Consider the following 25,290-nt stretch of genomic DNA (forward strand, 5'->3'; position numbering starts at 1 on the left):
TGGAAAATTTATACGCATATTCTTCTCTCTCGGGCGCTCTCTCACCTTCTTCCGGTAGAGCACCAGGAGGATCAGCAGGCTGCTGATGACGAAGGCGCTCGCGGCGGCCAGGACGAGCGTGGCCGTCTGGAAGACCGGCGCCTCGAGCTCCGTGAGGATCTCCCGCTGCTCGAGGGCGACCACGCGGTTGTTGGCCGTGCCCGCGGTGACCCGGTGCGTGAACCTCGAGGTGGTCGCGTCGGCCAGGTAGCCGAGGACGCTGAGCTTCTGCATGCGCGTCAGCTCCTCGAGGTGGAAGGCCACGTCGACCTTGTTCGGCCCGACGACCTCGAACGCCAGGACTATCGACTCCTGGCTGATCTCCACCTGGACGCCGTCCTTCAGCCTGGCGCCCAGGCCCTGCAGGAAGTCCGTCGCCTCCTTGGCGAAGAGCGGCTCGTCCTCGACCGGCAGGAAGCTACCCGGGAAGTGCAGCGTCACCTCCACCGCCTCCACCGGGGTCGGCACTGAAACGGCGTTTTCGTCAGACGGTCTGCGAGACTGCGCAGGGCAACTCTCTCTGCGTCTGTACTCACGGCAGATGTTGGTCCCCTTGACGAAGGGCTCGGAGCCGACGAGCTGATTTCCCGCCTCGTCGACGCACCAGCAGGTCTCGCCGGCGCACTGGGTCGGCTCGAACCTGCCGTACTTGTCGCAGATGGCCGGCACGAAGCCCCGCTCCCGCATGGCCTGGCACCTGCTGCCCAGCACCTTGTTGATCTCCTTGCCCTCGGCCGACAGGCCCAGGAAGGCGCTCTCCATGTAGGCCTTGATCTCGGCGTCGATCTCGAGGTTGGCCGAGCCGCCGCCGCCGCCCCGGCCTCGGCGCGCCTGCCGGAAGTTGCACTTCGGCTCGGCGTCGCGGGTCAGCGAGCCCTTGATCGGCTCGCCCTTCTTGTTCACGCACCAGCAGACGCCCACGTGCTCGAGGCACTGCACCGCCTCCCAGGCTCCGGTGTCGGGGTTGCACCTGGGGACAGAGAGAGAGAGAGGGGGGGGGGGAGGGTCCTTGTAAATGGCTCCGGAAAGATCTTTCCAAGTTTCATGGGGTCCGACAATCACGCCTCAACTCACCTGGGAAGGAACGACGGCTGCTTGTACTTCTGGGAGGTCTTGAGGTTCCTCTCGCGGAGTCTCTCGCACTGGGAGAGCACGGGGCAGACGGTGTCGCAGACGAGCTTGCTCGAGAAGTCGTTGTAGCCCGCGGAGCAGTCCTCCTTCTTGCGGCACTCGTTCATCTCCGAGTCGAAGTACCAGCGCTCGCTGCTCTCGTTCGCGCTTCTACGGTGAACGTCCTGGGCTGGGCAGGGGGCCTTGCGCGGAGGCTCGAAGCAGACCTCTCGGGGCTTGGGGCAGCAGACGGCGTACTCGTCGAGCGGCGAGAGCTCGCACTTGTGGGTCGAGGGACAGCTCTGGCCGTGGGGTCCGCAGGTCGCCGGACTTCCGTCCTCCACCAGCAGGGGCGAGCCGTTCGGGCAGGGGTTCTCCTTCTTGGGCAGACAGACCGGGACGGGCGGACAGGGCGGCGCGCTGCAAGCCACCTCGACCATTCTGCGCGCAGAGGTAGAGCCGTGTTTAGAATAATAATTCATCGACGGCCATTGTTGTGCACTACTGCAACCGCGTACAGGGCACCATACCGACGAATATTACTCCAACTCGCGCGCGCCGGTTAATTACAGCGGGAAGCGATGTTTATTTACCATTTCGAATTGATGCCTCTCTATATCCGAAACTGACGCTCGCCAGCGGATTGATTGTCGTTTCGATTGAATTCTCGATTACTCGTTAACTATTATTATCATTATATGCGACCCGCTCTCAAATGTACCGCGCGCGCGTATGCGCATTCGACGTTTCTCACGAGGAGCTTTTAAGTGATGCTTAAAATTACTCGCAGCACACGAGCTGCATTTTTCGCAAAAAATCCGACTACGGAAATTAAGGCTCCGACGACTCGCGGGCTTTTTGCAAACAAGTTCCATTCGAATCCCTGTAAAAGCTTCGAGGAATAAAGTCAAAGCTTTAGGGGGCGATTTTTTAGAAAAAAAAACTTGAAAAAATTGATTGCCCGTGCAGCAGAGCTTTTCGGAAAAAGCTCGCATAAAGTAGAGAGACTCGAACTACTGTTCGGTCGAGAGTAATTGGCACAGTGGGTCAAGTGAAGCCTGGCACTATACGTATACCTATATATACTTTCGCGCGCGCGGGCGTACGTTTTAATTAACATTTTTTTCGGCGACAAAAGCAGAGCAGAGAATTAAAAGCCGACAGCTTTTCCGGATTAAATTAAAAATGCGTTTGTTGAATTCGATAAAAACAGCCATATCGCGATGAGCTGTTCGATCGCGTAATTCGAAAATAATACAGCCGACGGGTGCGCTGATGCGTGCGCGTATGCTCTATTGTGCAGAATGCCGGTTCTGGCAAATATCGGCCGCATTGTTCCGGTGAATAGGGAAAAAATTTGCTTCGTCCCGATTTCACGACTGCCCGCTAAGCTCGAGTAGAGCGCGTACCATATCAGCGGAGCCATACCTGCAAGCCTCGTTCTCTCCGCGGCAGGTAACGGCCTTGCACGGGTCCCTGCAGGCGCAGACCGGACAGCCGGTGGTGGGATCTAGCTCGAGTCCGTCGTGGCAGTCGAGGCCGCAGTCGACCTCCGGGCAGCTCTGGGGCGCGCCGCACTTGGGCAGCAGTCCCTCGACGACCCTGGTACCGGCGGCCTCGCGGCCCTCCTCGTCGACGCACCAGCACATGCCCGCGTGGCACTGCACCGGCTCGAACTGTCCGTCGGCGTCGCAGCGGGGGATGTAGCTTCGCCGGGCCGGCTCACCCGACTCCCGGGCGCCGTGTTCCGCGACGGCCCTGGCGTGCTGGCAGGCCGTCGCCATCACCGGGGAGACGCACTGCGTGCCGCAGCCTGTCAGTGGAACAGTCCCGCTTTAGTCGGGCGAAAATAGCGAGCGGAAGAAAGCCGCATACGCTCGTTATACGGGGAACGTGTCCATAGAGCTTGTTGTTTCAGGCCGCACTCGAAAGATAATGGTTTCAGGCAGTGACAATAGTGTCGTAAGAGGTCCCTTTCTCCGAATTCAATTATGTCAGCGAGCGCGAGGAGGCTCGCGCCGCTCTCGAGACTTTGAGAGAATAAAAGCCCTTTTTCTCCGGACGTAATTGAATCGCGCCTGAGAAACTCGCTCTCTGTCATGCCCAGCTAACGGGAGTCGAGTTTTCGAAAAAGTGAAAAATCACACTGTACAGAGCGCGATGCAGAGAGAGAGAGAGAGAGAGACAGCCGACCTCGGCCGAAGACAATCGGGACAATCGCGCGACGCGTCAAATGCGCAACATAATTCCCGGCGCATTGTGCAGCGAGCCGCCGCTGTCCCCTCGACGCTCGGACAACAATGCGCTGATTTTCAATCGATCCTCATCGATTTTTCGTCACCTCGTTTACTCACCGGTGGAGCAGCACTTGTCGCCGGCGGTGCACTCCTGGTCGGTGCTGCAGAGCACCTCGCAGCTGGACGAGCTCGGCACCAGGTAGGGGCACTGTCCAGGCTTGATGGCCAGGCAGGCGGGCACCGATGGGCAGTACTGGCCCGGCCCGCAGTTCACGTCGACGAGGGTGCAGGCCTCGTTCGGCGCGCAATTCACCTCCTGGCAGGGGTCGCGGCAACGGCACTGCCGACATCCCGCTGCGTCTGTAATCGAACGAGCTCGGGCTTAATGACACTCTGTGTGTGTGTGTGTGTGTGTGTGTGTACTTTTCCCGCGACGCGAGGTAATTAGGCTGGAATTTCTTTTCTCCCCGGTCTTAATGAGACGCGAACGCGGGGAGAGAGAGAGAGAGACTGCCGATGTGATTTACGACGCTGGAAATAGCGTCGCGAAATTGCGCTCGAGCGGATTACGTGAAAAGCGAATTTTAAATATAACGCGTGAGAGAGAGAGAGAGAGAGAGAGAGAGAGAGAGAGCTTGAGAGGCTGAAATTAAGTGAAAATCAACGACGACTAATCTCCGCCGCGCTCGCGACGATATAAATCATCCTCTTTAAGAATACATTAGCCGCGCGCGAAAAAAGCTCGCTCATTTCCATACTATGAATTTCAATAGACACAGGCGCGCGCGAGGGCCGGGCGCGTTCAATTTGCACGCAAATCGGTTGACCCGTATATCGCCCTCTCACCTAATTCGAAGCCGTAGGGACAGGTGAGGTTGCATCTGAAGGCGTCGCAGAGGTTGAGCAGGTCCCGGAGCTCGGCGCAGTCGGTGCTGGCAGGCTCGACTGGGCTCTTGAGGCTCGCGCCGTACTCGTCGACGCACGAGCAGTTCTTCTCCTGGCACTGGAGCGCGCGGTAAGAGCCGTCCTCCTCGCACTGGGGCGCCGGGATCGCCAGAGCCATGCCCTCTCTCGTGCCCTCCATTCGCTCGCCAAAGTCGCGCAGGTACTCGCACACTGTGGGAAGAAGAGCGAGTTATATGAGCAGGTTTAACGCGGTTTCGAAAGAATCAGCGTTTACTCACTGGTGGGCTCCTTGGCTGGCGGCGGCACGATGGGACAGCAGACGGACTGCTCGGCCTCGGCCACGGGGCTGCAGCTGTGGTTCTGCGGGCAGGTCCTGTTGCCGGCCGCGCAGATGACGGCGTTGCCCTCATCGTCGCTCAGAGGCGAGCCCGAGACGCAGGGGTTCCCGAAGCTGCGTCGCAGACGACACTCCGGCTTCGTGGGGCACAGGAAGTCCGGGCAGCCGTCCTCGCGGCGGAGCACGCACTCCTCACCCGGTGGACAGGGGTACCTGCAACGGTCGCCAAGTTCTTTTACAAGTTATATATGAGTATGCATAAGACATGATATATATGCGCTGCAGTCATTTAGCGGATAAAGAATCCTTCAGCGGGCGTGTAACCGAGTTCAGGGAAAAAATGCTCTCAAAGTTAGCCGGGCTCTACGATGGCAAAGTATCTCCCCCGTGTCTGACCTGGTTGCTGTACCGCAGCGTTTTTTTAATCATCTCGATTTTTCCGCGCACAGCGAGAAGAAAATATATTTCACGCGGAGCGCGGGGCGGCTACACGGCACTTTACGAGCGCGTTGTACGTAATCTCTCGAGGGAGTAGGAGACGTGCCGCTCATATATCTCTCCGTACAGGCCTGTAATTGACGCACTCGATAAGATATGCCCGTAAAATGTTTACGCGGCAAAAAGCCGATCGGGCCCAGAAAAACCTGTGTACGTACCCTTGGCAGGGGTCGTCGCACTCGCAGGTGGGACAGCCGTCGGCGTCGGTCTTGAAGCCGTACTGGCAGACCTGGGCGCACTGCTGGAGTCTGCAGCCGGACGAGGGCAGAGATCGAGGTTGGCCGGAGCTCGTAGGGGCTACCGTCGACTTCTCGCAGTCGACCTTCTCCGCTGGACCCATCGAGCCGCTGACCTTCTGACCCAGCGCGTCCACGCACCAGCAGACCAGTCCGTTGCGGGAACATTGGCGTCGCTCGTACTCGCCGTCTGTTGATGTAAACAGAGAATATCGCTGAATTATTTCCTGGTCAAAAGTAATCTCTCTCGGCTCGTCCTCTGTTTCTTGAGCAGAGCGAGAGATAGTGCAAACACACAGCCGGAGGAATTCTTTCGGCCGCAGAGGGATTCGCGCTTTAATTAAACTTCAAAAAGATCCGCTTTCAGCGCGCGGCGGGATCTCCATTGAGAGCCCTGTGTGTGGCTGTACCGCGAAATCGTGATCCGAAAAGCAATGATTCCATCAGTTTTCAGGAAACGAGAGCGAGCTTTTGTCTTTTTAATCTTTCTCAATGCCAGCCTGCAGCGGGGATTATTTTCACCGGCGATATAATTCTTTTAAAATTCCGTATCTCGCGCTTCACGCCTCTCTAGGCTTGTCACGTCTCATTATACGAGCCGGAAATACACAGCCGACGGAGGAAATATAAACATTTTCATTGTGAGAGGACGATGAGCATTTTCACGATAATAGCGAGCGCAGCGCGCAATGTTTTTCTAAATCCCCGCGTAATTCACGCTCGAGCTGACTCTCTCCGTAGCCATAAATTCTGCGACACTTCGTTCTCGTATACGCCTCCCCCCCCCCCCCTCCCCCAGCTCTCTCCGTTGATACAAATATATCGTTTTTTTTTCGGGGACAAAGGGATGTACAGAAAAGAGGAAGACGGAAAAAATGACGGAATTTTCGACTGTACAGCGCCGGAGCATAAATCAAGGAATAAAAAATGAAGCGTCGCGCCGTGAAACGGTGTATAAGCGTCTCTTTGAATATTAACTCCAATGCAGAGCGGGAGAGCAGTAGCGAATGCGCATCACCTCCCCGTATACACGGCGAAATTAATTTGGCCTTTACGAGCCGTCCTCTCTCTCTCTCTCTCTCTCTCTCTCTCGAAAGCTCGTGCATAATCGCGGGCTAATTCGCGAAAAGCTGAAAGGACGTAAACGACGCGCGAAAGATCGCGAAAATCCCGTCGACAGCTGCCGGGCTAATTTCCTCTCTCTGCAGTCGCTCTGCTCTCTCTCACTCTCTCTCTCTCTCGAGCCAGCGAAATGCGATTTTTCAAAGGCAGAGCTTTTTCGGGCACGTTCGCTCGCTGCAACGGCTTATAAAACTTATTGGCCGAGGCGTAAGCTTTACGACTGGTAGCGCAGGAGCTTTCTATATATGTACTGCACACGGAACGGCAGCGTGTGTGGAACGTGCCAGCCGAGTCTTTTGAATTCGATTGAGCTTCCCCGCTACTCTCCCGACGTATTGCTTTATTGTAGAGTGCTTTTTACGAATGGCGGGCCGCGCGTTTTATATGGAATATCGAGATTTTACTGCAGTCGTACGCTTTTTTTTCCCTGCTTTTGTGCCGGAGAGTTTTTCCGTGTTTATTTTTTTTAGCCCGGCTTTTTCGATTAGTTTCAGGTTATCAGGTGATAAAGGAGCGCGAGCATCGGGTTCCCCCATCAAGTTCGCAATTGGGCAGCGGTTTAGTTAGTAATCGAAATTCGAGTTTCGCCGACTGATATTAAACCGATGATTCAATCAAGCGATGTTTCCACCATCGTCAAACTATCCAGCAATACCTGCAGCAGCGCACGCGACCGACATAATTCCCGGCGTTTATTTTCAATTAATAACGCGAGGCGCGCATACTAAATTAACAGGAGCAAACAAATTAGCTCACGGGAAAGGAAGGCGCAGCGACTGCAGGCGCGATGATGCAGAGCGCACAATGGGTCTTAATCAAGCTTTCCGCAGAGCGGCGCCATATCTGTCTTTTATAACACTTGTAAATACGCTGCTGCATCGTCGGTTTATGACGGCTCGACTAGACTCTAAAAGCCATAGCGTGTATACCGTACATACGGAGCCGAAGCAGCCGAGCGAAAGGGGCTGCTCTCCAAACGGCTGCCGCGTATACATAAGCTCGCTTTCTCTCCGTTGTTCTCTCCGCGCGGGCATAAAGTGAACTGGATGCCGGAGGTTTTGAGACTCCGCGGGCCTTTTGTTTTAATTATGTTGAGCGCACCTACTGTAGTAGTACAACCATAGGCTATCTTTGGCGCGGCGCGCGTTTACGCTTTTTTCCTAATTCAGCCCACTCGCCGAGCGTTTGTTTATCGCTCGACAAGGCGAGGAAATGAAAGAATTTTTTTTTTCCCCTCCTTCTCAGCGGAGAAAAAATAGAGCCTCTGCTGGAGGAAAATTAAAAATCCCTCAGCGGCGGAGTTAGCACTCGACCGCGCGATAATTAATCTCCGTTAAAACTCCGCGAAGCAGCTAATAATTTTATTATATTTCTCGTAATTATATGGTGGTCGTGCGCGCAGGATGACCCGGCGAGAAGAGGGTGTATAAGCCGGAGGTGCAACGCCCCGTTACTTGGCGCCTCGCCAGTCGAGCGTCTTATATCGCCGAGCGGGCGGCTGTTTTAGTAACATCTTAACTCCATTAAATTTATTACACGCCGAAATTGTTTTTTAATGGCGCGATACCAAAAGTTCGCCGATAAGTCAGCTGGGCTCGCGTTAAGGATCATTAATTAAGGCGAAAAATTTACCGCCCACTGGCCTAATCTAGCCGGAAGATCAGCGAAACGCATAATTGAACACGAGGAGGAGAAGATAAAAATGCCGCGTTATTCTCGGGGGAAAAAGCCTCCGCCGGAGCTAGAGGAGAATCTTCAAGGAGCTCTCGCTCAATGCGCTCCTTTCAAAATTGCCGCGGCGGCACACGGTGTACGGTTTTGGAATAGCATTTTTCCGCTCGCCCAGCTATACTGCATTGATGCAATCTCGCGGCAAAAGGAGCGCGCCGGAGCTTCATAGTTTCAATCTTGGAAAATGTTCAAGAATAAAGGCAAAGCGCGCCGCAGCCCCAAGTTCTAGAAATAATGGTTTTCGATAGACGCGCTCGTACTGCTGCAACTGCCGCTGATAAGAACGCCGGTACTCTTCGGCCATCCGATAGCGCGAGTTTGACAGTTTTCGATCCGCGGGATTAACGTCGGCCCGCAATTTACCCGTTGCACACGTCTCTACATTCGACGTTGCTATTGCCCGAGCTGTACACCGCTGATGAAAAATGCCGGAGCAAGAGACTCGCGGAGAATAAACAGAGCCGCTGCTGGAATTCTTTTTCGAATCAACAAGAGCCGGGGCGTACGCCGCGCGCCGCTGCGATGTGGGTAAACTTTCAGAGAAACTCCGCTGCGTGTTTTCGCAGACTTAATAACTCGCGAATTTCGTTTCCACGAGAGAAAAAACAGAGAGAGAGAGAGCGACTCACCTTCGGAGCACTGGGGAACGTAGCCCCGGCCCTGCCTCTCGGAGATGCTGAGCAGCTCGGCGAGCATCCTGTTCCTGTGGCAGGCGCTCAGGCCCTTGGGGGCGACGCAGACGCTGGCGGCGCACTTGTCGCTGGCGCAGCACTTCTGCGGGCCCGGGCAGTCGAGGTCGTGGGAGCAGGGGCTGCCGCAGTGCTCGGGCTCGTCGGCGGGGCAGCTGCCGGCGCGCTTGAGCTCCTTGCTCGCGGGGCAGCAGACGCCGTACTCCTGGCCGGGCTCCACGAGGCAGCGGTACAGCGGCGGGCAGTCGGGCTTGCCGGGGCTGTCGCCGCAGAGGAACGGCCGGGCCGAGTCGCTGATCTGCAGGGGCTCGCCCGCCGGGCAGACGTTCGCCATGGACTTGGCCTTGCGGCAGCTCGGGATCGGCGGGCAGGGCGGCCTGGCGCAGGGCACGTCGATCAGCTCGCAGGACTGCAGTCCGGGGCAGCTCACCCCGCGGCACGGGTCGCGGCACTCGCACCTGGGGCAGCCGGTCTTGGCTTCGATCTGTGGAGTCGAGAGTGATCAGCCAAACATCCGGAAAATGCGGAGAACGAGCGCGCCCGTTAATCCGCGCCGACTTTTTTCCGCAGCCAATAAAAAGGGGGGGGAGTGGGGGGGGGGACGATCAATCTCGCCCCGACAGCTTTTTCGAGCGCCGAGAAAAAGCGGCCTAATTTCGCGCGCGCTAATCCCCCGGGTTAATTAGGAGCGAGCGCATGACGAATCAGCCCGGAAAAAAAGCGGAGCGGAAGAAGAGAGCGCTGCGCGGGCGCTCCCCCGTGGCTGCGAACAAAGCCCGATGAATTACCTCGAATCCCAGCGGGCAGAGCATGCGGCAGGAGTGCGCCGGGCAGAGCCTGGGCTTGTCGCAGTCGACCAGCCGGCGCTGCGGCGCCCGGGTGCCGGCAACCTCGCCGCCGTACTCGTCGACGCAGTAGCAGCCGCCCGAGGGGTCGCACTGGACCCGCTCGAACTCGCCGGTGACGTTGTCGCAGCGCGGGACCAGCTGGGCCGGGCTTCCGGGGCCCAGAGCCCGCGAGCGCCGTCTGGCGGCCAGGGCCAGCTGCTCGCAGCCCGTCAGCTCGCCGGGCACGCAGCGGTCCCCGCAGGCCGTTGGGCAGCAGCGCTCCGACGGAGACTGGCATTCGCCATCGGACTTGCAGGCGGCCGAGCGGGCCGGACAGATGTTCTGCTCGTCGTAGGCCGGGCAGCGGCCCACCGAACGGGTTATTGCATTGCCTGGAACAGAGAAAGACGAGGGTTGCGTTAGTCATCGATGTCTCGCCGTGTCCGACCCTTACTACTATCTCGTCCCGCGGGGATTATGACCTTTTTCCGCGAGCCGAGCGATTACGAGTCTGGCGGCTGTAAGCGTCGGTAAAGAGCTGCATTGGGTAACTCTCGGCGATTACGCGCTCGCCAGTTTCGCCTTTTACAGCGGACGCGAAATAAGCGTAATTATATAGTGCGTCAAATTTTAAGAGCGTTATTAATTGAAGCCGCCGCCGCCGCCGCCGGGGCCTTTACGGCCGCGCGCACGTATAACGTGTAATGACGGCGACTTTACGCCGCGGAGCGTTATTAGTTCGGCGATGCCGAAGCGAGATGTAACATAATTTCTCGAGCGAACGTGAAAACAGCGAGACGCGCGTCAGAAGGTTGCCGGGAATTCGATCCGCATTCCAGCTGCGGCGCGTCTTCCTCGAAATCTCGACGTATTATATCGAGCGCTCGAATTCAATCAGCGAGAAGCGGAAGCGCTCTCTCGATTTCCGCTCCGGAAATTTCACTCACGGCTGTGTATTTATAATATTAATATAAATACGACTGCGTGTCGCGATCGATTACATTCCCAGGCCATCTCGCGCGGCGAATTATTCGAAAAAAAGAGAAACGCCGTAGAATCGGCGTAAAGGGAGATCGAGGAGAGAAACGAGGATGACACGCGCGTCATCGCGACGATATTTGGCTCAGCGGAGCCGGATATTAGCGCGCGCTCCGCCTTTCATTCGCGAGCGCGCCAAGGAGAGAGAGAGAGAGAGAGAGAGAGAGAGAGAAAGAGTAGCGCTCGAGCTCCGTGGAAATAATAAAAATGCCCCGGAGTCCGCCTAACGGTTCCTCGCATCCTACTGCCACACTTACTACACTTAGCTCTCGCGCGCGAGCCGCTAACGCGTATACCTGCGCGCGCTGTGCTGCGCGTGTGTATATCAAAGAGCGTCGTATGCCCCGGACACTTTTCATCCTCCTCCTTTTTTCGCCTCCTTCCACACGTGCGCCGCTCTACACTATATAAATCCCTCTCTCCTTTCTCCTCTTCCGTTCTCGTTTCCCTTACATCCTCCTTTTTCGCCGCCGTCGCCGCCGAGTCGATGATTTGCTCGGCCGTTGGCCCCTATATATACCTGTACAGAGTTCCTTCGAGTGCGATTTTTCGAGGCCCCTATCTCGCCGCGGATGTACTCCATCTGCAATTTCGTAATTGCAGCGACGAGAGAGAGAGAGAGAGAGAGAGAGAGAGAGAGACGGAGACAATGATTTTCCGCGCGATTGCGCTCGGGATAAGTGGAGCGACGGTTTCCCAGAGATTCGATTGATTAATCGAGCGAAAAAACGTACCCGCGCGCCGCGAAGCGATGTTTTCTCCCATTCTTTCTCTCCCCGGCCGCCGGCCCCCACTCGAGCTAATTATGTTTTATAGCCGAGCGCCGGCTTGTTTTCCGGCTTGTTCCCGGCTAATCGATTTATCATTGCGCCATTTTTTCCAACTACATCGTCGGCCTGTCTGCATTGCATAATCAGTCGCCGCTGGTTAAACGCGCATTATCGAAAAATTCGACCCACGGCATTATAATAATAATGCACTTTTAAAAAGGCGCCGGCGGTATCAAACGCGCTACGCTTTTCACACACGTACATATTCATAAACTCGCGTCGAATTATTCATCGCTCGGTCGAAAATTCCCGCGACGATACGCCCGCATTAACATATAAATACAGGCGGCGTAGGTGTGTACGCTGTGTGTGCGCGCAGTATATGCGTCGAAAAACAGCGAACTTGGCCTTTAAACTCGGATCGAGAGAGTATAGTCGGTGTAACCGCGTTAAACGGGAACTTTTCCGGCGTTTTATCGTGTCTTGTTGAAAAAGGACGTCAGCTCCTTAATTCGAGGCGCAATTAGTCGAAAAAAAGGCGTTTACGCGGAGCAAACGGTACTGCGCATACTTAACGAATCGCGTGTTATTCATCGGTTTAAAATCGCTCGGGAGAGATCGCCCGCGTGGCGGAATGTAAAATTTATCAAGATTTCCTATTTTCCGAGTCTGTCGGCCGTGTGTGCGCGCGCGCACGCACATCTGCCCGTCGGCTCGAGAAAAAAGTTCCCTCTCCGTCATAACCGTGTTTTTCCCGCGACTATTCCTCGAGGTATTCTTTTGAATTCCGCCGGAGAGCAAGCTCGAGTTTTACTTTTTTCGCCGTCGGGTCGATGTTTCCACGTTCATGAATAACAACATCAAAGCGCATATTCGGAAATCCTCCGTTCTTATATGCGTGTACGCTGCGCCATGAATGTCATGAATTTTTTCCTCGGGAAAGCTCGCTAAATTTTACATACGCAGCGCAGCCGCCGCGAGCTTTCTCGTAATTTCGCTAAATCACGCGAGAACTTTTTCCTCCGCGTTATAAATCCCCCAGCCATATACTCGTAGAAAGAATTTTCAGGAGCGAGTGGTGTTACGGTAGCTCGCCCGGTTTTTCTTCACTCGCAATTTCGTTTTCCCGCGAGCGACGAAACTTTCTATCGAAAGTGCGACCGTGTCGTGCTTCCCTCATCCGCATGCTGATGGACGTGTTTCTTCTCTCGCTGTTCCTCGTCGTCGCGCTGAGGTATAACGCATGGGAAAGTCAAAGGCGGCAAGAATCGGCCTGTAATTAAACCAGCGCTGAAACTTTGCAGCTCTTGCCAAAGACGTGGGAGTAGTTTGCAAAAGACGACGAGGAGGACGGAGGGAAACGAGGCATTGTTGCCGCACCGGATGACGATTTCGGGAGATCGATTAGACTAGATTTCTTTTTTTCTCGCCTACTGCGATCGCGTTGCGTTAACGAGATTAATGCGCTTTCTGCAGCGAGGGAAGAGAAACTCAGCAGAGAGAAAACGACGAGCGCCGGCGATAAAATCGAATTTATTATTCTTCCGCGCACGCGCGCAGTAAAAGCCCGTGCGGCTGTTACGGCAAATTCGAAATTACGGGATTTTCGATTAAATTAAAGCGTTAGACCCTCTCGGCCACTGCAGCGAGCCGTAAAGTCAAAGTCGTGAAATAGTGACATTGAAAAATTTCTCCGGCAGCGGCGTCATAATTGAAACTTTAAAAGCCTCTTTTCCGGCGCAGCGGCCGTAACTTTGCCTCTCCTCCCTCTCTTGAGATCCGAACTTTAAAGGGCGAAACTTGCGGCCGGGTAAGCGAATCTTGCTATATCCTAGGCGGCGTTTTTTCGAATTTCGGCTTCGTATAGGAGAAATTCGCGTCGGTAGAAACTCGGATGGTAATTACAAAGCGCTTAGAAAGCGCGAGCGATTTCCACTTTCAAACACGCGTGCAACAAAGCCGTTTGTTATTAGCGCGCGGCGTAAATCAAAGAGCGAAATAAAATTTCCCCCTCGATTACCATATTCAAATGCTCGAGAGGGAGCGAGGGCTTGTGTTAAAATTGAAAAAGTCGCGCTGATTAATATAATCTCTCCCGCCGCGACGCCGAGAACGAGCCATTCGATAAAACAATTTTCCGGCCGGTCGTACGCTCTCGGGGGGCCTGTAATACAAATCGCCTTAATCCGCGCATTAATTCAACCTGAAAATTCGCGCGCTGAAATATAAATTGGATCAAGAAATTCGCTCGGCGCCCTCGCTTTTTTGCCCTCTCGCTCATCTCGTCTTCGGTCCAATCAGACCAGTCCATTTCGGCAGATGTAACGCCTGTACGGCGCTGAAATATTCGCTTTCCGAAGGAAAAGAAAAGGAGCCAGGCGCGTGTGAAAGTTTATACTTTAACCGCGCTACGCTCCCACTGCCGCTATCGAGTCGTATTATTTCAATTAGGCGTGTGCGCGACGGCATACGGGCGAATGCGCACTTGTACGCGCGGCAAGTACGTTAGTTGAAGCTATTACCCGCAGCGTAGCTGCCAAGGGTCGTATACTCGTCCCGAGCGAGAGAGAGAGAGAGAGAGAGAGAGGAGGTAATACGCGCGCAGCTCTGCAGGAGGTGAAATCTCGTTGACAACTCGAGCTATGTCTGCGCTTATACGCGCCGTACGCGTCATATACAGTCGCGCGACGATGTTCGCGGATATAAACCACTCGCAATTTCATTAGCGCCAGAACGGATTTTAGCCGGTGTGTTCGAGAGTATAATCAGAGCGCCTCGTCGATGTTTGACTTTTGATAATTAACGTCCTCGAATGTATATGTATCGCGATTAATAATCGCGCTCGCGGAAATTCGGGCGGATTATATTCGTAACAACGGCGGAACTCGCTAACGAATGTCCCGCGAAGCGTATAAGGTATTAATCAACGAAAAAGGCGCTTATCTCTGGGAAAAGAGCGTCGATGCGCTCGTCCATCCCACTACAGTACTCGGCAGTCCGAATCCGGGTCGGATCTCCGCAAGCGCCATAAACCACCGCAGCGCGCGTCATATCATCCGCACTGACATATCCTCGGCGCGACATATCTTAATGTCCGCGTATACACGCACCAAGCCAGCTCGTGTGATAGGAACAGCCGTAATAAAAGGAACGCGCGTAGACCGTAAAAAGTCGGATGAAAAATTTACTTTCGAATCGTTCGTTAGAGCGAAAAAGGCCGCGGGAGATTTGTATCGCTCGCGAGGATGAAAAAGAGTACGTATTCCCGTTTTCGTATATCAATACACGAATCGAGGCTGCTGTAAAGTTCAAAGCTCACACTATGGCGCGATATAGAAACCCAGGGCACGCGGCAAGTCGCTCGAAAACCCGTTGTTCAAACGAGACTGCGTTTCGCGCGCGACTTTCACCGCAGCGGCTATGAAATGTCGCCTCGAATATGAGTACGAAGTGTGCTACTGCACCCCGGACTTGATTTCGCGGACTCGCTAAAAGCGATAATAAACAGTGATCAACGTGTTCGGGCCTGTGTGTAACGCGCTGACGGATGGTCCGGGGGAGTAGGCGAGCGGACAATATACTCCGCGTAAAGCGTCATCGATCACCGGGAGCCGAGATAGAGCGGATGTATAGATAAAAATAAAGGAGTGAGCTGCTCTCGGGCTATTACGAGTAGCACACACTTCTTGCCTCGATATATACGAATCATACATCGTAGCTCCCTTTTTCGCATCGATATATCGCAAACAAGCCGCACTGCAGCATTTTTTCCTTCTATTTCATCTCGTCTCGCTGAATGTTTGCATCGCGCAGGGAGAATCGCTGAAAGCCCCCTGTGCTGCGCCGGCAAAAACAGCGGACCTCCTGTGAATGCGCGCGAGCAGACGTTCTCTCCCGCTCGCGAGTTTACATCCGATAAGCGAGGCATTGTGTCGCGAGCGCCGCCGGCGGGGGATTCAATTTTATTTTTATACGTGTACATAAAGGATGCTCGAGAGAGAGAGAGAGAGAGAGAGAGAGAGAAAGAGAGACTAGTCGCATGAATACCGCGGAATATCGAATTCCATTAAAGGCTTCTTTAGCGAGCGCCAGACAGCGCGATAATGTCGCGCAAATGTCACTCGACGCGGCTATTATACGGATCGGAGAACGCTTCGATTTTCGGTCCGAGTGCGGACAAAATATTAGTGTGGGTTAAGGAGCTTCGTTATATAAAAAAAAAAAAAATAATTACGCTAACGAAACCGGAGCGCGCGACGAGATGAATATTAGCTTTTATTAACGCCGCGGAGAGGAAAACCGCACGCGCGTCTTTGATCTTCCGCTTTTTCACCTTCCTTATAACGGACCGCCGCAGCTTTGAGCATATAACGCAGCTCACACCGTATATGCACAACAAATCAAATTTCGGAAGACGCTCCGCGCAACGTCGCCGTAAATTACCGCGCGAAAAATGGAACGCGCGCGCCCGCGGCGGCGGGATATTCGAAACTTTCGATTTTCCGCGCCAGCAGCGCGCTGAACTCGAAGCCCGCCTCCCTAATCGAATCCGTCGAGAGGAATTTCCGCATATGCGCGGCTGTATACTCGCGCGCGGCATCTTTTGCCTCGACGAGCGCGCGCGGTGGGAGAGAGACGGCAGGAAAAGGGATTGTTCCGATATGCGGGATTTCGTTCGATGCGCCAATGCTGTTTGTTGTTCTCGCGTTTAATCCGCGACACATGCGTGAATATAACGAATTTTAACGCCCACGCCGAAGTGTCTTTCGATGCGCATAATGCATCGGATTCTCGCTGCTCCAGCTCTCTCTCTCTCTCTCGCGCGCGCGCGCACGGGGGCAAAAGTTAAATGGGCCGAAAACATAATAATAATTCGAAACTTGGCGCGTAACACGCCGGATCATGCGCATTGCATTATAAGTTTTAAAATTGTTTGCATTAGAATGTAGCAAAGTTAAGATGAGCTGGAACTTTGCAAGAGCAGCGCCGTTGTCGACCTGTCGCTGTCCCCGTCTAAGCCCAGACGTATACAGGTAGACGCCCGCATATGGAAAATTATAATCGTATATACGAATATAATTTCGCGAGGGGAGCCGTCGCGCAGCTGATATCGTTAATAAAGGATCCCCCTACAGTGGAGGATATCTAATTACTCGCGCGCTGGCAAACGCAATTTCGCCTCGTAGAAGGAAAGTTGAATCTCAATTTCATTAGTAGCCACTTTGCGGACTGGCAAACATTGCTGTATGTATAAGAGCCCTCTCATGGCTTGATTACAATGAAAAATACAGTCTTTAATAAAAGTCAGTGCCGGGAGAGCGTAATCCCGACAAGAGTCCTGTTGAATCAGGTCGCATCATCCGCACTTTGTAAGTAGCTTAAGAAAGTCTGAAAAATCCCATAAATGTTAGAAACGCCCAGTTAACGCGCCGGCTATAAAAGTTGATTGAAGAATGACCGAGACCAAAGTGGATTCTTTAATTCTCAAAGTCGAATAGATACGACGCCGCACAATTGGAAATCGCGCGCGAATGCGTACGTTATTTATGCGCCGCATTCTTGGCGTTCTTTCAATAATCCTTTCTCCGAAAATTCTTCTCGCATAATACAGCGAGGAGAAGAGAGAAAAATTCAGACTCGGCGCGCGCGGGGGAGAAAAGAAATCGCGAATTCCAGAGGAGGCTCCCTCTCCCCCCGAGGTATAGGCGTCCCGATGAAAAAGGAAATAATAAAAGTCGAGAGAGAGAGCGAGAGAGGGAAGAAGAGCCGAAATTCTCGTACGTGAGGTCGGAGGGCACGGGGATGCCGCAGTAAAAATCGAATGAAGGCTTAATCATTTTGCAGCTATTTTTCGTCCTGCCGAATCGGCGAAATTTTTCCGGATCTCCGCCGGCGTGAGCTGACACGAGCAGCGAGTTTGGAAAAATAGGTTTCCGGGCTTTACGTGGCTTAAATAAGGAATGTACTCGCGGAACAGCAGTCGCTTTTTATTATTTATGCCCCGAGCATCGAAGCCGGCTGGAAAAAAACGTGACGGCTGCTCGACTCGTGCGGATTTTTCTCGACTCGTGCTTGCGCAGCTTTTCTGTAATTGAGAATTAACGAAGACCTCGGCCCCCGCACGTTTTCAATATTTCTCGCAACATACAATTTCTGTATAAGACAATGGAAAACCGTATTTACAACATCGAAAATACGCCCACGCAAACAGCGCGTTCCGCGTTCTGTTTGCGTTAATCTTCCGGTGGCTGCAGCGGAGCATGGCGCGCAAACGTTCATTAAATATTTCGCCAAACATCCCTTTCACGGAGCTCGGGGCAACAGCGCCGCGGTGTATACGCAATGATAAAACCTCGGAGTTCAATAAAGCGGCGGCGGTTGCTGGTCAAAGGTCGAATTAATTTTCCGTCCGATACTGCAGCCGCAGAGACAGAGACGCGTCACACGTGCGAGACAGTCTCGGAGATTCGCGTCACGTACACGGCTATATATACGTTTCGAGAGAGCGCGCGCGGGCACATAGGTACTTTCATTTACCAGCCGCGCTCGCCAATAAATAATCGCGGAGACGAGCCCGGCCCGTGTGTACACGCGGATCCGCGTGTGTTTTTATGAATCCCGCACGAGAGGTATAATAAAAAAGCTCGGGATAGAGCTTTCTTCGGATGTAATGGCCACGTAGGGAGGGGGGGGGGGGGGAAAAGTTGGTACAACGCGAGGAGAGACAATAAGCTCGCGCCGCGTGCTTGCTTTGTGTGTGTGTATGTGTGCGCGCGCGCGCACGCGCGACGTTCGATTTATGGCTCCGCGCGCGTTTACGATAAATCCCACGATTATTGCAGCCGCCTCCCTCGGCGTGTACTGCAATTTCATGCATACGTAATGGAGGGGGTGTACAAGTTGTGCATTGTATATATATATACGTACCAGCGGCGACGGCGGTGAGGCAGATAAGAAAAATACTCGACGTCACCCACACAACGGCGCAGGCTCGCTGCCCACCGTTGTTCGGCACTCGGCGCATCTTCAACGCATCAAGTGGCCTTTGCTCCGAGCGGCTGCACCTGCAAAAAGCGAAAAGAGGCGTTATTCACTTAATTACTCAACGTCCCTTTCAGCCAGCTCGAAGCGGTCTAGGGGGGTCGAGGATAGAGGTAAGAAAAAAAAAAGGTATTACAGCAGCAGCTCCCAAAGAAAATCCTCGAACGCGAGCCGGCCAAACAGGAAGGAAACTCATCCGCCTTCAATTTCGCTTTACTACTGCGGGCCCCATCAGAGCCGCCGCTGCTGCAGCTCTCGAGTCCGCGGTATAGGCCAAAAAGGAACGGGCGGAGATAAAGCGCGCCTGTCTAACGGTCGATTGAAAGAAAGCCCGCGTCAAAGGGCGGCTCCGTAAAAAAACGACAGAGAGGGCGAAACTACCCCGCGCGTATACTCCCGAGGAAAAATCAGAGGTAAAGGCCGCCGGGATACTCGAGAGAGAGAGAGAGAGAGAGCTGAAATATTAAAGGCTAGGCGCGCCTACAAAAAGCGAGGGCCTAATTCCATTATCCCCTGGCGTACAACCGCAGTAGCGAAAACGTTTCATTTGCCCCGCTGCAGCGCATGTATAGCTGTATACAGCGTAGAACCGTCCACGCGAAGAGCGACGTGGATGAGGAGAGCAGAGCGCGAGCGCGCTAAGAGGATGAATAACAATGGCTCCTCGGTCGTTATACGCCCGGGGAATATTCTAATGCAGTTGCTAGTCCGTCTTTCTATCTCTCTATCTCTGTATGTACCTTCTACTCGAGACTCTCCGCTACGTTATTCATGAGACAAGGCCTCGAGACTTCTGCTTCGGAAACTGCGGATCGCTACGTGCAGACTATAACCTACCCCGAGGCCTTCTCTTTTTGCCCCGGCTACACCCCCTCGACTTATCTCTCCTGTTTTCCTTTTTCTCGCTTTGCGGATTTCGCTTTAATGCCGCGCTTTATTTCCTCCTCCCCCCCCCCCACCCGCCCCGCCCTCTTCTCGCGCGCTGAAATTTCGCTCTGTAATCTTTCTCTCGAGAACAAGACGCTCGTCCTCGTCTCTCCTTCCCCTTTTTCTTCGCCTCGCGCTGACGTCGTCTTTGTGATTTTTTAAACGCGGCGCAGCAGCCCTGTACACGCGCGCGACGAGGCTCTTTTTACGAGCCGAGGGAAATTCCGGCTCGGACTTATTAAATTATTCACCTGAGCGCCGCGCTGCGTCGTGAACGCGCGGAATTTTCGATGTGTGCGTGCAGGCTGCGGGAGAAACGAGCTCGACTCCCATTAAATTCGAGCATCATCAATTATATACTAGGATTTATCCTCTCATTATATTTATATAAAGTGACTCACGATATCGTTTAAATTCGAGTCGCGCGACAGTGGCATCGATCGAAGGTAACTACGCTTTATTATGTGCGAAGAGAAAACAACTCTCTGACGACATGCCCTCGCCGTTTGCTCTAAAAGGAAAACACAATATAACGATGATGATAATAAGGTTATTGCATCGCGGCGCCGTGGTTCGTTGCTTTTCTTAATTGCCCCTCGTTGACGAAATTTCGTTGCGTCAAAGGAGCTTCTCCGCGTGGCGTTGAAGGAACGAAATTTCGCTACAGCAGCTACTTATAACGCGCACGATTACGAGGCCGCGAGTCCCGATTGATCGATACGCTCTCGGATTATTACGGGCGAACTACGTTTTCATTATTTAGCGAGCGCGCCTCGCAATTAGCCGCGAGAGAGAAGTTTCCTATGCAAAGTCAAACGAAAAATCAGAGGAGCCCAAGTCAGCCCAAAGAGCTCGCTTCGCTTCAATTTACGAAACGGAAGGCAAATTAGGGTGAATGGGAAAGTGCATATCTTATTATCTTATACCTATCGGGCTTTTTCTATGCCCTGGCACGTTTTCTCGTTAATCTAACCTAAGTAGGCATGAAAAGGACGAAAAAGGGCGCAAAAATAGGTAGGGCCGATGTTCGGGCAGTTCCTGCTAAGGGACAATTTCCCGACACCAGCTTCAAACCCGTTGACGAATTTACTCGAGGCTTTTTTACACAAGATCGTTAACCGAGGACATTCGAGGGCGAAACGCATAATTCAGCCCGCAATCAATCTCCTCGCGGCTCTCAAAAGGCACACGCGTACGTATACGTATATACGCAGCGCTCGAAGCCTCGCCCGATATATATCCACTCGACGACGGATGAGCCCCGTCAATTATCGCTCGAGTCTCTCCCTCCCCGAGAACTTATCCGAAAACGGATTCAAAGTTTCGCTCGTCGGGACCGGGGGTATTATGAATAATTCAATTAGCCTGGCTCCTCCAGACAGTCATACGCGCATACATGCATACGTGCAGCGCACGAGCCGTACCCGAATAGAAATAACGAGATTAAAGCCGTGTAGCTGTGGCGCGCGTCCCTGCAGCCCGCGGAATCGACGTTCCGTGATTCAATCGTTCGCGCTCGGCCGCTTTCCCGCTGTTTTTGCCCGGCGCAGCGTGACGTCTGCCTTCTTTCCCCGGCTCAAACAGGGCCAATCTGATTTGCATATGTACGCATCGGCGCGAGTTCTAATGGAGCCGAATCGAGTTGCCGTAAGCGGTGCGTGTGTTTGTTTGAAAAATCGAACGTCCTTTTTCCCGCGCGGCGCTGCGGTCAAAGGGCTCGTTACAGTCGGCTGATGTATAACAACGCGCCTGCGAGACTGGCTTAGTTAGCGGAGCGTTATGCAGCTGCAGTGGAACGAGTCGAGTACGGTAAGACGAGCGCGCGTTGTTTCATCCATTTTAATCAAGTTTACATACGCCACCGCCGTCGCGCGTATACGTATGTTTGAATTTCATCGCGAACAAAGTTTAATTCAAAGCCGAACGCGCGCGCGTGCAAAGATATTTAATTACAACAAAACGTTCTCTCTCTCGCTCTCTCTCTCTCATGGCAAGCGCGCGATGAATGGGATAATACAGCCTTTGTGTCGCTCGCGCGCGCCGCGCAGCCTTGTAATATATCCTTTTAACGCGCGTATCAATGCGGCTCTAAATAGACGCGCCCGAGAATGTGTGTCGCCGCGGTGACGTTGATCAAAGGCCTGCGTGCATCAGCGAGGAAAAAAATGAGATCGGGCAAATTATTCGAATCTCGCTGAGCTATGAGCAATATCCACTCTCGGCGTTTTAGGATCGACGGCGGCGGCGCATATCGTCCGATCGCCGAAATTACGACGGCAGGCGCGTAACTCCGCGAAAGGCCCCTCGAGGGGTGGCCCGGGATAATAAGCGGCTCCTGACGCGATTACCGCCGTGTAATTACCCGCCGGGCGTTTGAGCGACTGCGAAGCTATGCTCCCTTCTCTCCCACCCCCTCGTACAGCCTGATGTACAGCTATATGTATACCTTATACGCGCGTATACCTGCCTATCGCGGGCTAACGACCGACTCGTAAATTATTCATGCGCCGGGGGGCTATCTCTCTCTCGCTCGCTGAAAATTTCATCGGCGCAGCTCTCTCTCTCTCTCTCTCTCTCTCTCTCGCGAATAATTATGACGGTCAATTCCGCGGTCTGATGATACCGCGAAATAAAGGGACGCGCGCGGAGTAGAGTATCGATCTACGTCTCTCCTCCGCGCGTCAAACTCTGAATTCCAGCGTGTTCTACAAGGCTTTTTACATGCACGCGGCCCGAGAGCGGTTTAACGCCGGACAGCGGAGATGCTTCCGTTTTAACGCGTTTTAGGGTTAACCGACCATCAAACGTACGGGGGAGAAAGCTCTAAACGTCCGACTCTAAAAGCCGCCGCAATGACACACTCGACTCCCGTCTTCGGATAAATCAAGTCCTTCGTTTATGCCTTTAAATTAACCGGCGGAGAACAGTCGGCAAAACGATCCCCCTTTATACGCGCGCTGCTGCACTACTCGCGAGTTTATTTTCGCGCGAAATTCTCGGCGTACGCAGCGGTATAAACGCTTTCGAACGAAGTTACAACGCTACCGCTAGCTGAGCGTAAACATTCTTTCGTAACGCTGCAGTGTTTTTTTTTTTTTTGTTCGCCGCTGCGCAACGCGATTTTATTTCCAGAAAATACCTTTCACTCGCCGAGATTCCCGTACACACGCGCGAGCAATCACCCCGAGAAATGTTTAGAATATTACAATGTATATGGAGAGCAGCTGTCGAATGGAATATTGTATAGAATATAATATTTCGCGTCATGCTCGACATCCGAGCTTTGTTAGCGTGTCCGTACGGCAGCTCTTGATCGCGCTGCGGAAATTTCAGCCGCTCGCGATGATCGATCGTAATTCGGCCGAAATTATTCGCTGCACACGGCTATATTGTATTAACACGCAGCCCCGGCGTATAATGGAGCGCATATGGGGTTTCAATCGGCTCGGAATAACGAAGCGAAATATTTCGATGCCCGCCGCCGTCGAACGACCAAAAAAAAAAAAAAGCGGGATGATCCGAAAAGTTTTCGCCGGGTAAATTAGCGCTCGGGCGGGAAAAACAAACGCTTTTCATAGGCCCGCGGGCGCGGAAATTCGACGGCAGCGGATTCGTATTTACGTTTTCTTTTTCCGGCGCGGTGTTGGCCCTCTATTTCGCCCCGCCGGCAAACAGGACGCGCGGAAAAACATTCCGTCTGCCGGGGGTAAAAAATATCGGCGAAAAGCAAACGTAATCTGCGAATGCTTTCCAGAGGGGACGGATTTCGCCGCGTGTGCGTTAATCGACGGCGTGGGTAACGGACGAGGAAAAGTAAGCGGTGCGGTCGCGCATCTGCTTATACAGAAATGCCGCATCGGAGCTGCGCGTATTCAGGTCAGACTCGTCAGTCGAGCACCTTCCGGGTCGATGGAGTGTGTCTCCGTCGCTCTAAACCTGCCCACCAGTATAAGCGAGAGAGAACTTTCTATTGTCATACGCACGAAGAGGTATGCCTCGCCAGCGTCGCGTCATCGGCACTTTCATAAAACGCGCGCGCGCGCGCGCGAGGCACACTTTGCCGCTGCAGAATTTCGTTTTATGTGGATCGCCCGTGAGATTTCTTTTTTTCCTGGGAAGCTGGCGTTGGCTTGGCGATTTCGGTCTACGCCATGGGAAAGAACGTCGATATTCTCGACGATGCGCGCGTGCATAGGTGGGCGATTTGGAACAGACATAGACCGCGTCCGTTTTCACTTTTGACGTCACGGAAGATGACTCCGTGTAGGCTTTTAATCGAAACCCACACGCGTTATTCGCATCGAAATAATTGAGAGCGCGCAAAAGCGCGCTTTTCTCGATGATCTGCGGGCAAAAACGGAAATAAAATTAAATTTCCCGCGCTCTCTAGCTCTCGCCGAAATTTTCCATCAACCTGCAGTTTAATAAAGCCGGGAATTATACATTTCTATCGGCAATCATGCCTCCTACGCAGCCGGCTCACAAAAGCCGCACGCGCGCGGCTGCTGCAGTTTGAAAATTTGCAATTAAATGGCCGTCAAATTCGCCATTCCGCGAGCGTTATTTCGCCGTTGAATTCTTCTCGATATGGCGAGAGCAGCTCTCGTGAATTTCAATCGCAATTATCGCCTCCTTTCAGTCCGAGAATCTCCCGTTTTCATACACGTGCACACGGAGCGTCTGTCGATAGAGAAACGGACGAGGGGGATAATCCGCCAAGGCAATCAAGCCAAAAACTGTTTGCCGCGATTAATTATAAAGCCGAAAGGTAATCCGAGAGTAGCGCGTCTATATAGACGTAGGGGAGCTGAAATAACCGTGGACGGCGGAATAAGCGTTCCTTGGATTTTCATCCGTCAGGCGGCTCGTGCGGCGCGATTAAAATGCTAATTAATCGGCGAAATTCGCCCGCGACAAATGCATAGTCTGCGGAAACTCGCCGGGGCTTAATCTGTCGCCGGGGGTATATATTCGATCGGCCGCGACTAATTCAATCCTTCCCCCCGCAGCTCTGGCCGAAACTTGCTCCGCGGACTCTGCCGACGACGTGTGTGTGCATAGAGTTCGAGGATGTTGGCCGCTCCGGGTCGCTCGTATAATTACGCGTTATTTTTAATGAGATTTTTGAGCGCGGAGTTTTTCGATGGCGACGAATTTTCCGCGAGAGCGGAATACGAATCGAGCGGCGCGCGTGGGGGGATTCAATTAAATTGCAAAAAAATCCTCTTACGGATCCCCCGGCCATTAAACGCCGAGCTCCGGTGCCGCGCGCGCGCGTTATTCACTTGCTGATTCGGACGAAACGCGCGCAATTGCCAAGGCCAGCTGCATCGCAACTACGGCCTCGTGGTTTTCCGGGCGTGTTTCGCCTGCATCTCCATATATACCTATACACACACACACACACACACACATGGTTGCAAAGGCTCGACGCTTCGATCGGCTCCGCGACAGAGAGAGCTAGAGAGAGAGAGAGAGAGAGAGGAGCTCTAAAATATGAGATTGCGGCCAGATTGGACGCTGAATTATTCAATGGCAGCCGCTCTCGTTCTTCCCCCTCGTGTCGCCAGCCGCGAAAAATAGCCGCCGACTGTAACGATTTCAATCGGCGAGATCTGCGCTGAATTTTTCAAATCGGTGCGCGCCGAGCAAACTCGATTCTTTCAGCTCCTGTACACACGACTCGATGCTGCGGGGGGAGAACGCAACGGCGCGAAAAATCGAATCCCGACGACGACGATAATCTTTCCCGTGTCTCAATCCTAACGGAAACGGCTGCTCC

At 53.4% G+C, this 25,290-nt stretch overlaps 1 protein-coding gene across 2 annotated transcripts in view; it reads right to left on the reverse strand.

The window, feature by feature from the left end:
• The window catches only part of LOC100123104 (kielin/chordin-like protein), a 38,949-nt gene that overhangs the window by 1,598 nt on the left and 12,061 nt on the right, over positions 1-25,290 (reverse strand). For both annotated transcript variants that reach the window (XM_031928494.1, XM_001606662.5), the window contains exons 2-12: positions 18,468-18,604; positions 9,694-10,124; positions 8,846-9,389; positions 5,286-5,553; positions 4,571-4,842; positions 4,233-4,502; positions 3,504-3,746; positions 2,578-2,962; positions 1,114-1,590; positions 576-1,009; positions 46-506 (exon numbers count right to left, since the gene is read on the reverse strand). In XM_031928494.1, coding sequence (XP_031784354.1) covers positions 46-506; positions 576-1,009; positions 1,114-1,590; positions 2,578-2,962; positions 3,504-3,746; positions 4,233-4,502; positions 4,571-4,842; positions 5,286-5,553; positions 8,846-9,389; positions 9,694-10,124; positions 18,468-18,564 — 3,882 coding nt within the window. In that variant the 5' untranslated portion in view covers positions 18,565-18,604. The remainder of the gene's footprint in view (positions 1-45; positions 507-575; positions 1,010-1,113; positions 1,591-2,577; positions 2,963-3,503; positions 3,747-4,232; positions 4,503-4,570; positions 4,843-5,285; positions 5,554-8,845; positions 9,390-9,693; positions 10,125-18,467; positions 18,605-25,290) is intronic.

The sequence above is a fragment of the Nasonia vitripennis genome, chromosome 4 (genome assembly GCF_009193385.2).
Source record: "Nasonia vitripennis strain AsymCx chromosome 4, Nvit_psr_1.1, whole genome shotgun sequence".
NCBI lineage: Eukaryota > Metazoa > Arthropoda > Insecta > Hymenoptera > Pteromalidae > Nasonia > Nasonia vitripennis.